Source organism: Coregonus lavaretus (genome assembly GCF_964263955.1).
Source record: "Coregonus lavaretus genome assembly, chromosome: 19".
NCBI classification, from domain to species: Eukaryota; Metazoa; Chordata; class Actinopteri; order Salmoniformes; family Salmonidae; genus Coregonus; species Coregonus lavaretus.
In genome coordinates this window covers 24,970,381-24,985,776 of record NC_140006.1, presented here as the reverse complement: position 1 = coordinate 24,985,776, position 15,396 = coordinate 24,970,381, and the positions used below count along the sequence as shown (strand labels likewise).

Below are 15,396 nucleotides of genomic sequence, written 5' to 3'. Positions count from 1 at the left end.
CCCCCCCAAAAAAAAGAAATTATACACACTTTTTTGAAAGGCTGTACACCGACTTATTGCAGATCTTCAATGCAGTTAAAGGAGGGGTGTTTATGACTGTTAATAAACTGCTAATAAAGGACATATTCACAGATAACATAGTCTGTCTGTTCTTAATCATTATACAGAATGTTTTCATTTTGAAATGTTACTCTGAACTTAAAAGTATGTGCTTCTCAGTCTTCAGAGATTAGGGGCGTATTCATTACGCCGATTCTGTTGCAAAACGTTTCCTAAACAGAAGCAAACGAAACAGGGAGGGATCTACCTGAATTTGTCCAATAGAAACTCTCCTCTTCTCAACATGTGTCTCTGGCTCCTGTATCTCTCAGGCGACTGCAAAGTAACTTCAGCCCTGCCAGCTGTCCCAACCATCGGACCAATGTTGCCTGCTGTCTTAATGCACTTTGACTAGAGTTGCAAAGGGAGGGTATCTTACTGGTAACTTTCTAAGTTTACCAGTAAACAACCAGAATTGTGTAAACTTTCAATGATTTTATGGAATTTTTATAACATGTAGAATATATAAAATAATAAAATAAGATGATTTTATATTTTAAAACATGAAATGACAAAGCTGTTAAATATGATCCTAAATGTAACTCGTTTCAGTACATAGTGATTTCACATTTAATATCCTTTATATTTTTACACACTTTTATTACTTTGCTATGTCAATATGTCCTTGTTGTAAATGGTTTGGTGCCAAACTGGTGGCAGTTGTGAAAAAAGTAAATAGTTGGAAGAGTTGCAGAGTAATTCATATTCATAATTAATATTGATAAAAAAAGCATATTTTTTATTTATTGTATGTTTTATTTTCCATCAAACCACTCATAGGATGCAGAGTCACACTATAATCACAGTACTTCCAGTGGGTTCTTGGCCCTGCAGAATAGTTGGTCATATTGATGCTTTATTCTGAAAGCCATGCCATCTGCCATCACTAACCCCAGAAGACTTCTCATCCAGTGCAGTATGTATCTTCTTCACATTATAGGGGTTCTTATGCAGCACAGTTTCAGATAATACAGTGGAACGCCATGCATGCTCATCCAGTGACAGCTTCAATTAAGTATGAGATTACTTTGAGCTGGATGCCTACACATGCAGATGTAGCCAAATATATTGTTTGACAATCAGGATGAAGATTGAATCTGTCCTTGGTGGGTAAATATGGAAATGATTTTGCCCATTCAACCTTCATGTCAAGGTTACCATGGGAAAATGGGCTTGGCATTCATTCAATAAGATTTAATGAAGAATATGAATATCAAAATATCATAATAAAGAAATTGACATTTTACCACCCCAAAAGGAGGAGTGCAATAGATCATTCTAAAATACCACTTTTATTATGAATTCAGACAATCTTTGTCAAAGAATACTCTTGACGAACAACAATGTGAAGCGCTAATGCCTGCCTATTGAGTTAATCAGGATAAGGAAAATATTAAATAACAGCTTTGAACAGATGCCCTTGTTCATTATTTACACACTGCCTCTGTGAACCATTAGGGGGAGATTTTCCTAACAGTCAGCAGGAAGTTCTAGGAGCACAAAAATAAAACTAACACACTCACAAGGAAAAACACCATCCTTCTATCATAGACCTATCCACACATAGACAACTGAATAATGAATGAAAACTGTCTCCCAATACTAATGCTTGTCAAGGTAGATGTTAATTTTGTATACTGTATGTGTGGATATCTCAAAATGTAAAAAAAGGTTAGGATTTTTAAGCAACATTGATGTAACTCTCAATCAGAAAGATTTCTGGCTCCCAGGTGTCTTTTATACAGGTAACGAGCTGAGATTACACTCTTAAAGGGAGTGCTCCTAATCTCAGCTTGTTACCTGTATAAAAGACCCCTGTCCACAGAAGCAATCAATCAATCAGATTCCAAACTCTCCACCATGGCCAAGACCAAAGAGCTCTCCAAGAATGTCAGGGACAAGATTGTAGACCTACACAAGGCTGAAATGGGCTACAAGACCATCGCCAAGCAGCTTGGTGAGAAGGTGACAACAGTTGGTGCGATTATTCGCAAATGGAAGAAACACAAAAGACCTGTCAATCTCCCTCGGCCTGGGGCTCCATGCAAGATCTCACCTCGTGGAGTTGCAATGATCATGAAAACGGTGAGGAATCAGCCCAGAGCTACACGGGAAGATCTTGTCAATGATCTCAAGGCAGCTGGGACCATAGTCACCAAGAAAACAATCGGTAACACACTACGCCGTGAAGGACTGAAATCCTGCAGCGCCCGCAAGGTCCCCCTGCTCAAGAAAGCACATATACAGGCCCGTCTGAAGTTTTCCAGTGAACATCTGAATGATTCAGATGAGAACTGGGTGAAAGTGTTGTGGTCAGATGAGACCAAAATCCAGCTCTTTGGCATCAACTCAACTCGCCGTGTTTGGAGGAGGAGGAATGCTGCCTATGACCCCAAGAACACTATCCCCACCACCAAACATGGAGGTGGAAACATTATGCTTTGAGGGTGTTTTTCTGCTAAGGGGACAGGACAACTTCACCGCATCAAAGGGACGATGGACGGGGCCATGTACCGTCAAATCTTGGGTGAGAACCTCCTTCCCTCAGCCAGGGCATTGAAAATGGGTCGTAGATGGGTATTCCAGCATGACAATGACCCAAAACACACGGCCAAGGCAACAAAGGAGTGGCTCAAGAAGAAGCACATTAAGGTCCTGGAGTGGCCTAGCCAGTCTCCAGACCTTAATCCCATAGAAAATCTGTGGAGGGAGCTGAAGGTTCGAGTTGCCAAACGTCAGCCTCGAAACCTTAATGACTTGGAGAAGATCTTTAAAGAGGAGTGGGACAAAATCCCTCCTGAGATGTGTGCAAACCTGGTGGCCAACTACAAGAAATGTCTGACCTCTGTGATTGCCAACAAGGGTTTTGCCACCAAGTACTAAGTAATGTTTTGCAGAGGGGTCAAATACTTATTTCCCTCATTAAAATGCAAATCAATTTATAACATTTTTGACATGTGTTTTTCTGGATTTTGTTGTTGTTATTCTGTCTCTCACTGTTCAAATAAACTTACCATTAAAATTATAGACTGATTATAGACTGATCATGTCTTTGTCAGTGGGCAAACGTACAACATTAGCAAGGGATCAAATACTTTTTTCCCTCACTGTATACAGTACCAGTCAAAAGTTTGGACACACCTACTCATCCAGGGTTTTTCTTTATTTTTACTATTTTCTACATTGTAGAATAATAGTGAAGACATCTAAACTATGAAATAATACATATGGAATCATGTAGTAACCAAAAAAGTGTTAAACAAATCAAAATATATTTGAGATTCTTCAAAATAGCAACCCTTTGCCTTGATGACAGCTTTTCACACGCTTGACATTCTCTCAACCAGCTTCATGAGATAGTCACATTAACAGGTGTGCCTTGTTAAAAGTTAATTTGTGGAATTTCTTTCCTTCTTAATGTGTTGGAGCCAATCAGTTGTGTTGTGACAAGGTAGGGGTGGTATACAGAAGATAGCACTATTTGGTAAAAGACCAAGTCCATATTATGGCAAGACAGTTCAAATAAGCAAAGAGAAACAACAGTCCATCATTACTTTAAGACATGAAGGTCAGTCAATCCGGAACAAGTGCAGTCACAAAAACCATCAAGCGCTATGATGAAACTGGCTCTCATGAGGACCGCCACAGGAATGGAAGACCCAGAGTTACCTCTGCTGCAGAGGGTAAGTTCATTAGAGTTAACTGCACCTCAGATTGCTTTACAGAGTTCAAGTCACAGACACATCTCAACATCAACTGTTCAGAGGAGACTGTGTGAATCAGGCCTTCATGGTCGAATTGCTGCAAAGAAACCACCACTAAAGGACACTAATAAGAAGAAGAGACTTGCTTGGGCCAAGAAACACGAGCAATGTACATTAGACCGGTGGAAATCTGTCCTTTGGTCTGATGAGTCCAAATTTGAGATTTTTGGTTCCAACCGCCGTGTCTTGGTGAGACGCAGAGTAGGTGAACGGATGATTTCCGCATGTGTGGTTCGCACCGTGAAGCATGGAGGAGGAGGTGTGATGGTGTGGGGGTGCTTTGCTGGTGACACTGTTGGTGATTTATTTAGAATTCAAGACACACTTAACCAGCATGGCTACCACAGCATTCTGCAGCGATACGCCATCCCATCTGGTTTGCGTTTAGTGGGACTATCATTTGTTTTTCAACAGGACAGTGACCCAACACACCTCCAGGCTGTGTAAGGGCTATTTTACCAAGAAGGAGAGTGGTGGAGTGCTGCATCAGATGACCTGGCCTCCACAATCACCCGACCACATTCCAATTTAGATGGTTTGGGATGAGTTGGACTGCAGAGTGAAGGAAAAGCAGCCAACAAGTGCTCAGCATATGTGGGAACTCCTTCAAGACTGTTGGAAAAGCATTCCAGGTGATGCTGGTTGAGAGAATGTCAAGAGTGTGCAAAGCTGTCATCAAGGCATAGGGTGGCTACTTTGAATAATCACAAATATAATATAACACTTTTTTGGTTGCTACATGATTCCATATGTGTTATTTCATAGTTTAGATGTCTTCACTATTATTCTACAATGTAGAACATAGTAATAATAAAGAAAAACCCTGGAATGAGTAGGTATGTCCAAACTTATGACTGGTACTGTATATAAAATCTATGCACAAAACACATATTTTGCATAAACTGATTTAAGTGTATTCAGAATGAAATAGTGTGTGGTCATCACTGTGAGAAGCAGATGGGAGTACATAGTTCAACTGGGGTAATCTAAATAATAACACAAGTCTTCAAATGAAGCAGAATGCAATTTCAGCAGAATCTAAATGACTAATTTAAGTAACATAAACCATGTGGTGATTTAGAGACAGTGATAGAATAGTCTTTCATTAACACACTGGAACAACTATAGATCACCTAGAAGAAATGCAACGTTAGCATCTTCCTGACAAGCAATAAGTCTAGCATATGCTGTTGTTTTTGTAAATTCTTGCAAGGAACTATGGCTCTGTTTACAGAGGCAGCTCAAACCTGATCTTTTGTTTCACTAATTGGTGTTTTGACCACTCAGATCAGCTCTGAAAAAGATGTGAAAACATCAGATGTGATTGGTCGAAAGACCAATTAGTTGAAAAAATATCAGAATTGGGCTGCCTATGTCATTGAAGTAGCGCTGCTAGAAAAGCTATATTCATGCATATGTCAATGGCTGTGTTTACACAGGCAGCCTAATTCGGATATTTTTGTACTAATTGGTCTTTTCACCAATCAGATCAGCACTTTTGCCAATAATTGGGGAAAAGATCAGAATTGGGCTACCTGTGTAAATGCAGCCTATGATACATTTTTTAAACCATGCAGTTACTTTTCATTTAAGAGAAAAAACAGCATTTTGTGGGCCAAGTGGGCTGTGTTTACACTGTCAGCCCAATTCTGATATTTTTCCACTAATTGGTCTTTTGCCCAATCAGATCTGCTCTTTTGCCGATACTTGGGCAAAATATCAGAATTGGTCTGCCTGTGTAAACGCAGCCGTGTTTTCCAAACACGTTAAAAGTCAGGGTTAACAAGGTACAGCCAGGATAAAAGTCGGCTGGGTTTCTGGGAAAAGGACACTTCCCATCTCGATAAGAAAGGGCAAATACACATGATGTTTCAATAGCCCCGATTATACCTGCTTCTAACTTTTGTAGTGATTTTGTCCACATTCTGATCTTGGCCACATTCTTAGACAGGTGTAGACAATCAAAATACACATTGTGATCTGATTGTGACCAGATCATTCTGCCCACCTCCGGAGGCAGTCAGACGAGCAATGTGTAGACTATAGTGTAGACAGATCTGGACAGAGAAAACATTTAAATTATTCCGCCCTCTGAAATCATTGACAGGTGTCACGATTAACTGATTATATCAATATGTGTCTTACAATAACTAAATAAATATTATTTTGAAAGAATAGCTGTGAAATACTTTGCATAAAGAAAGGGACCAGGAAATCTGGTAACAATGCAGACACAGTGGATGGATGGATAACAGACACATTTAAATAACATGTGTAGACACATTTCTGGAAATGTGGGCACAATCAGAATGTAGACAAGATCAGGACAAAGGACCCATGTTAGCATCAGGTACAAACGGGACTAGAGAGAGGTATGATTACGGACTTTTACAGTGGGGAAAAAAAGTATTTAGTCAGCCACCAATTGTGCAAGTTCTCCCACTTAAAAAGATGAGAGAGGCCTGTAATTTTCATCATAGGTACACGTCAACTATGACAGACAAATTGAGAAAAAAAATCAAGAAAATCACATTGTAGGATTTTTTATGAATTTATTTGCAAAATATGGTGGAAAATAAGTATTTGGTCACCTACAAACAAGCAAGATTTCTGGCTCTCACAGACCTGTAAGTTCTTCTTTAAGAGGCTCCTCTGTCCTCCACTCATTACCTGTATTAATGGCACCTGTTTGAACTTGTTATCAGTATAAAAGACACCTGTCCACAACCTCAAACAGTCACACTCCAAACTCCACTATGGCCAAGACCAAAGAGCTGTCAAAGGACACCAGAAACAAAATTGTAGACCTGCACCAGGCTGGGAAGACTGAATCTGCAATAGGTAAGCAGCTTGGTTTGAAGAAATCAACTGTGGGAGCAATTATTAGGAAATGGAAGACATACAAGACCACTGATAATCTCCCTCGATCTGGGGCTCCACGCAAGATCTCACCCTGTGGGGTCAAAATGATCACAAGAACGGTGAGCAAAAATCCCAGAACCACACAGGGGGACCTAGTGAATGACCTGCAGAGAGCTGGGACCAAAGTAACAAAGCCTACCATCAGTAACACACTACGCCGCCAGGGACTCAAATCCTGCAGTGCCAGACGTGTCCCCCTGCTTAAGCCAGTACATGTCCAGGCCCGTCTGAAGTTTGCTAGAGTGCATTTGGATGATCCAGAAGAGGATTGGGAGAATGTCATATGGTCAGATGAAACCAAAATAGAACTTTTTGGTAAAAACTCAACTCGTTGTGTTTGGAGGACAAAGAATGCTGAGTTGCATCCAAAGAACACCATACCTACTGTGAAGCATGGGGGTGGAAACATCATGCTTTGGGGCTGTTTTTCTGCAAAGGGACCAGGACGACTGATCCGTGTAAAGGAAAGAATGAATGAGGCCATGTATCGTGAGATTTTGAGTGAAAACCTCCTTCCATCAGCAAGGGCATTGAAGATGAAACGTGGCTGGGTCTTTCAGCATGATAATGATCCCAAACACACCGCCCGGGCAACGAAGGAGTGGCTTCGTAAGAAGCATTTCAAGGTCCTGGAGTGGCCTAGCCAGTCTCCAGATCTCAACCCCATAGAACATCTTTGGAGGGAGTTGAAAGTCTGTGTTGCCCAGCGACAGCCCCAAAACATCACTGCTCTAGAGGAGACCTGCATGGAGGAATGGGCCAAAATACCAGCAACAGTGTGTGAAAACCTTGTGAAGACTTACAGAAAATGTTTGACCTGTGTCATTGCCAACAAAGGGTATATAACAAAGTATTGAGAAACTTTTGTTATTGACCAAATATTTATTTTCCACCATAATTTGCAAATAAATTCATTAAAAATCCTACAATGTGATTTTCTGGAAGTTTTTTTCTCATTTTGTCTGTCATAGTTGACGTGTACCTATGATGAAAATTACAGCCCTCTCTCATCTTTTTAAGTGGGAGAACTTGCACTATTGGTGGCTGACTAAATACTTTTTTCCCCCACTGTACATGCCAGGTGTCGGCGCAGCACAGATTGTTTTTGTCCTTGGTCATTCCACTGCTCTCAGTGTGAACTCAGAGGAAGAAAAAAGACATCAAAAGGCTAAAGCCGTGCTCACACGCTGAGGAGCTATTGAGCTGAGTACTTTATTCTGATGGCACAGGGGTGCACGCTCACCAGACATGACTGCTGCTGGGATAAGATGGATACAGTATCCCCATGGATAAGCGAGAGCGAGAGAGTGAGAGAGAGAGAGAGAGAGAGAGAGAGAGAGAGAGAGAGAGAGAGAGAGAGAGAGAGAGAGAGAGAGAGAAAGAGAGAGAGAGAGTGAGAGTGAGTGGGGGGTTTATAATGTCAAGGTAAATGATACACGTGTCACAGGTATAGATAGGTGTAATGAAAACGATGTCTACTCTCTCTCTCTATCTCTCCCTCTTTCTCTCCCTCCCTCTAGTCTAACACACACTTACACCCAAAATTACATACTGTACACACACAAAAGCATTTGCATACGGTCATTGACATATCCAATTACAGCACCAACATCAGAAAAATTGTATCTTAAATCCCTCTAAACAAAACAACAACCTGCTTTTCCTACTAGCACTGACTTTGCTGATAACTTGTTTATTGAGGGAAAATGTACTTACTAGGACTGTGATATGTGGTTGTCTCACCTAGTTATCTTAAGATGAATGAACTTATTATATTGTCACTCTTGGATAAGAGCGTCTGCTAAATGACTAAAATGTAAAAACAAAGAGCTACACAATTTAGCAGTCACACGCCAGCAGTTCTGAGGTCTAACTGGTGCATATTCACACACACACACACACACACACACACACACACACACACACACACACACACACACAGAGAGAGAGAGAGGTTCTAGTCACTTATCTTTATTTAGAGGTTAAATTGTCCAGTACATAATATCAATGCAGTGTTAATTTAGTTAAACAAAAATGGTGACTACAATATTCCTCAAACATCTATTTTTCAGTGGCAATTGACGAGACTATAACTGACCCAAAAAAGTATTATATATTTATATATATATAACTAAAAAAAAGTTAACTAAAACAAGACAAGACTACATTATCTGGGAGAGATTTAGAACTTTTCAGTGATAAGCACAATTAATATTAGCAGTTAGCAGTGCAGTTCTGTTCAGCAGTGGGAAGGACCGCTGCCACACCCTGCACACAAAGCCTACATCAGCTGGTGAGCTGCGGGGGAGCAAGTAATGAGTGTGGGCAGACAAGCATACAGGTTGCGCTCGGGCTCTGCCTCCATTTATACACTCTCTTCCCCGTAGCTAACCAGTCACCACCAGCCTTCTAGTTAGATACCCTTTGACTGGTTAAGAAACACAAGCTACTTTACGAAATTAAAAACAACAGCAGCATTGAGTTTAATAATAAAACAACAGTCTAGCTATGTTTTTAACTCCCTTGAGTATAGAAAGGTAGGCTGTTTTTGAATTTGTAGTCTTGCTCAACTTTTACCACTGTATTTCATAACCAGGTTCTGTAGTCTCCCTCTCTTCCTCAGAGAAAACAACTTGATTCTACCCCTAACTGTCCAAAAGATATTACCCATAATACCAGCACTAAATATTTTTTTTTCTGTCTTGCATTGGCGGGCAGCATTTTACATTCATAAAGCATATCGCAGGCCATTCTAAAACTAGGCTACTTGCAGACCAGACCATTAACCATTTGTTTAGGCTACACCTTGTTCAGTCATGTTACCTCATTAGCTAGCTATTCATGGGTTGCATGTTTCCTCACAATAGTTTTTTGAATGTTCGTTTTGGACTGATGCCCAACTGAGCATTCTACTCAATGCTTCGTCAAAAGTGCATTACAGTGGTTTGGAAATACGAAAAGCCATATCTCAGACTGGCCAATAAAAAGAAAAGATTAAGATGGGCAGTCTGAGATATGGCTTTTTCTTTGCAACTCTGCCTAGAAGGTCAGCATCCCGGAGTCGCCTCTTCACTGTTGACGTTGAGACTGGTGTTTTGCGGGTACTATTTAATGAAGCTGCCAGTTGAGGACCTGTTAGGCGCCTGTTTCTCAAACTAGACACTCTAATGTATTTGTCCTCTTGCTCAGTTGTGCACCGGGGCCTCCCACTCCTCTTTCTATTCTGGTTAGAGCCAGTTTGCGCTGCTCTGTGAAGGGAGTAGTACACAGCGTTGTATGAGGTCTTCAATTTCTTTGCAATTTCTCGCATAGAATAGTCTTAATTTCTCAGAACAAGAATAGACTGACGAGTTTCAGAAGAAAGTTCCTTGTTTCTGGCCATTTTAAGCCTATAATCGAACCCACAATTGCTGATGCTCCAGATTACATTACATTACATTACATTTTAGTCATTTAGCAGACGCTCTTATCCAGAGCGACTTACAGTTAGTGAATTATTATTATTTTTTTTTAACTGGCCCCCCGTGGGAATCGAACCCACAACACTCAACTAGTCTCAAGAAGGCCAGTTTTATTGCTTCTTTAATCAGCACAACAGTTTTCAGCTGTGCTAACATAATTGCAAAAGGGTTTTCTAATTATCAATTAGCCTTTTAAAATGATAAACTTGGATTAGCAAACACAGCGTGCCATTGGAACACAGGACTGATGGTTGCTGATAATGGGCCTCTGTACGCCTATGTAGATATTCCATTAAAAATCAGCAGTTTCCAGCTACAATAGCCATTTACAACATTAACAATGTCTACACTGTATTTCTGATCAATTTGATGTTATTTTAATGGACAAAAAAATTGCTTTTCTTTAGAAAACAAGGACATTTCTAAGTGACCCCAAACTTTTGAACGGTAGTGTATGTTTGTCATATTTCTGCTGTTGGGAATAGAATATGATGTTATGTTGAAAATTATGTTGATAGGACAAGGCTATGTATGTTTGTGCACATGGGAGTCAGTGATTTATGTTTAGTATAGGTTAATGAGACAACACAAATGTGATGTGACTAAAACGTGACTAAAATTAAAGGGCATTTAGTTTACTAAAATGGCGCACTGTTTTCATCATTTTGACAATAACTAGACTTAATCATTATTCAAATGAGAAAAATGTGACTAAAACAATGTTATTTTAGTCAAGATGACTAAGACTAGACTAAATCTAAAAAAAGAGTGCCAAAATTAACACTGTATCAATGTGCAATATAGGTCCAAATGCCAGCTAGCCTACATTTGCACACCTTTGGAAAATATTATTTGATTACAATATTTCAATGTCACTATTGCAACAACGTTGACACTAGAGCCAACGCTCAATTGCTACCTGTTGGCTCTGTACGCTTGAGATGCGTTTTGTGCTGACAGCTACCGAGTGTGTCTGCGGTTGCAGGACCATGGATAGCGACTGAATGGTCGCAACTGACAATCGCTTGAATAGGCAATAATATACCAACAATCAGTCACATTCAGCAATACATATCCCAACCTCATAGCACGGAATAATTTCGTCATAAATTACCCATATAGCCTACTTTATCTCACAGTCAGTTATACATTTATTCATAATTAAAGCCCAGGGATGGGAGGCCAACGTCCTTGAAGAAAATAAAAAAGAGTAACTTGATTTGAGAGTTGTGATTAGAGTGGAAACACCAAGAATCCAGAAAACGTTGAGTACCTCCATCCACCCATTAGATTCCCCCTCTCAAGCTTCAAGTAAAGTTGGTCCTCCCGTTCCAGGTGCAGAAGGACTGAATTGCTCGCAGCCTCTCGAGTGACATCCTGGTCCCCGGCGAAAGCTGATATTATAGGGTATTCGTTGTGCATCAAGTTTACCTGCAGAGTGTTATATGCAACGGGTATGATAAAGACAAGAAAAAACACAATTCAATGGCATCTCAATACAGACCTCCCTAGACACGTACCTGTATAGTCTGTCTGTTGTAAACCTTCACCACATGGAAGCTAAAACTGTAAATGCCTCTTCTTGGTGCTTGAAATACACTCGCTTGCAGATTGAAATGGTTGCCAATGTTCACTAATACCTGCAATGAGAAAAACGTTAAACGTCCTAAAGAGTACAAACATGTAGTCTACATTATCAATATTAGCCTATGAAAAGACACAAATCATGAAAGACACAAATAATCCCTAACCTGGTCAAAGTAGATGGTCAGAGGCGAATTGCTCATATCAGAAGGTTCATGGTTCGTTCCCCTGAGTGCAGAGAAAGCCACTTTAGCACCGCTTGCTCGTACAGATATCCCGAAGGAAGAGGTCAGCGCTCCCTCTGCAGACGGGTTCGCATCACAAACCACCAGACACTTTCCCTCCAAAACAAGAGGTTCTGTGTAATTCTGTCCCAGCGAAAATGCAACGCCAAATCCTAGGAGGACCAATGACAGCATGGTACAAAATCGAAGAAACATTGTCTGCTAAACTGTAACACCGTTTATGGTTTGCGACTGCTCTGCTTATCCGTTTTGTGGCAATCAGCCCCCCTTCAAACCGTTCACCAGCTCTCTCTCTCTCTTATTCACTCACTCACTCACTCATTCACTCACTCACACACGGTATATGCATAGTGTAGTGTCAAGGCTGTGATATGAGTTACACTTGCACCATCAAGTTCTTGGCTAAAGCTGTATCTGTCTATATAAAAGAGGTAAAATGAATGAAAAAGAGAGTTGACAGTAGATGCTATTCTGATATTCATGGAAAGCCCAATGCAGACTGCTCTCTGTAATATCACACATACAGCCATATTGACAATATTTTACAGTCAATATGACCCACTTTCTATTCTTAACATTATTGCTTACCATATTGGAACAGATGGCATGTCTGACAATAACTGTTTTCTTCTCAAATCACTATTAAGTCTAAACTAAAGACTTTAATCTCTGGTTTTGGATCATCTCCATAATAATAATGTATCTAAATCGGTCCAAAATACTATGTTTTGCAGACAAAATTACATCAGAATGATTGTTTAGTGGGGAGAATGGACTACACACCACACTTGGGTGCAGCTCATACAAACTGCAGCTAAAACATGCCCTGATATTCCAAGCATGGCGCAATTGCTTATGGCTCCATGCAGATAATATTGTGTAATTACAGATGTAATACTGACTGTGCACGCAGTGGTCTCAGATTGGATAGCCTGTGCATGTGGATAGCTATGTGCATGTGGTCTCGCGAGACCTATACAGTATAATGCCTTCTTATTAGTTACATAATACTTGAAAAAACATTCACAGAGAAATATAAACCTTGTTCAACATTCAACATTCATACATGTTCCGCATGTTTCATTGAAAGTGGCATTTCCATTATAATGTGAGCGGTGAGTGCATTTGGGGAATGGACACAGTCAGTGACTGACTGAATTCCTCTGTGTCATCATGAATTCAGATTTTCCTATTCTGTCTGAGTGTGCAAAAAATGAAGACCCATTCGTTGTCCTGAATAAACTCTGAATAACAACAATCTGCCTCACAGAAACTAAAGCCAGATGGATTGTATTGTCAGATTTGTCTCCCTTCTGCAGAATATCAAGGGAGTTGATTTCTCTTTGGTCTGGAACAGTGAGAAGTAATCCAGCTTTGCAACATTGAGGCCATGTGAATGAAATACGTGTTTGCAATATTTATATGAGAAACTCGAGCTTCTCTTTTTCCCCAGTAATATTGAATGATACGGATCTGTTTAAATATACATTTTCTAAAAACTTTCTTGAATTGAAATACTTTACTTTTACTTTATTTCTTCATCCCATATGGCAGTCAAAAACATTCAACAGAAATTCATGGGTTTTTTTCACAGATAAACAGCATGGCAAAGAGACAAAATACTACAGACTGTATAGTGAGTTCAGGCTGAGCTTATAGGACTGTCTTTATTTTTGCATGGATTGCAGATCAAACATTTAGCATATGAAATGAGAGATGTTATTTCCACACGGTGAACTGACTGTTGTGTCTGCAATATGTCAACACACCCTGTTGCCCATAATAATTTCACACCTGGGACACCTGGCCTGGAATTAAAGGCAATTCTAGCAAGAGGACATCTGGACATATTACTGTAGCCCCCCCCCCCCCCCCCTCTCTGGATCTGTTTGGTACTTTGTTCATATTGTTTGGATGATTCCTTTCATTTGTGTTTTTTTTTCATAATAGTGAAGTATAATATGCAGCATTATCCAGTATTATGATCTTGGTTCCTGTATGGACCCACTGTTACCTTCTGCTCACATTGTAAAGGCTTCAGACAGAGGTTGCCAAAGTTCATTTGGGAGAAACTGGATGAACCCTCCTCCCATCTGTTTTCTGAGACCCAGTGCCAAGTAAGCTTTTGTTAATTGCATCCATCCTTATTCTAGCTTCCCTGCTGCTTATCACAACAATGCTCCCCAATTGGGGTTAATTCTAAATTGAATTGGTCTAAAATGCCAATTCAATTCTTGAATTTGAATTGGCCACACCCTGCAGGAAGCAGAAGTTGAATTGAATATGAATTAAAGGAAGTAGAATTTTATTCAGTGAAATTAATTGAAATTATTAAATGAAAATATTCCATAAATCATTAAGCACATGTTTATTTTGTGTATCATGTATGGTAACCAATACTATTTTTAACATGTTCTTGAAACATTTAAATTAGTTTTCAATAATTATAGTGGTCTGGAAATATTGTTAGTTCATTTTGTAGGTTTTCTATAATAATTCATAATTCACTTTCATGTTATTAAATATTAAACAAAAATGCATATCCAAGAATGCATTAGATAAAACACTCCACATCTTATTACAAAAATAGTGTATGTTTCATGTCTCAGTTGAATTTATTTGAATTGGTCTGAATTCAATTTTACTTATTTTAATTCAAATTCAATTCTGCTTCCTTTGGGGTGTGGCCAATTCAAATTCGAATTTGAATTCCTGATTTGAATTGAATTACATTCTGAAATTCCGAATTGACCCCAACCCTTTCCCCAATGCATCTCTAATATCTTACCAAAATAAAGTTGAGCTTGAGTTCAAGCTGAATTGCAGTTCCTTCATAAAACAACATCATTATAGTTTATTAACTAGTTATTACAGTACTACCAGTATTGAATAGCCTAAACATTTGAGAGGAAGGTGGCTTGAAGTGTCCAGACCGAGTATTTATGCAGAACGTCCACGGGAAATAAATACCACAAGAACAGAGACCTATGATGATGCATGTGGCAGATTTAATACGGGAAATTGGCCCGGTGTCAACTGTCAAGGATACTATACTCATTTAAGGTTGCTGTCGGTCGGATTATCGTCGCTGCGCTTGGATGGAAATCAGGACTCAGGAGAACGTTCAGACCTGTCTGTCACAGCAGCAGCGGATGGATTGAGATTGCTTTTCCTCCCGTAACTTTGTATTTCTGTGTTGTTTATGCAGAGATAAAATAGGGATATCGTGGATATGATGATTGAATTGTCCCATTACTCGGAATAATGATTCGTTAATTTCGTTTTGGAAATACTTGGGATTGAAAACAGCAAGGATTAGAC

At 39.7% G+C, this 15,396-nt stretch overlaps 1 protein-coding gene across 1 annotated transcript; it reads right to left on the bottom strand.

Moving 5' to 3' along the window:
* Positions 1 to 11,479: 11,479 nt before the first annotated feature.
* On the bottom strand, positions 11,480 to 12,270 carry LOC311146187 (cerebellin-2-like; the record flags this gene model as incomplete). Its single annotated transcript, XM_084182683.1, has 3 exons — positions 11,480 to 11,677; positions 11,767 to 11,886; positions 11,998 to 12,270. The coding sequence occupies 3 exons, from the start codon at positions 12,268 to 12,270 to the stop codon at positions 11,480 to 11,482; spliced, it is 591 nt and encodes a 196-aa protein (XP_084038809.1).
* Between the last annotated feature and the right edge of the window lie 3,126 nt (positions 12,271 to 15,396).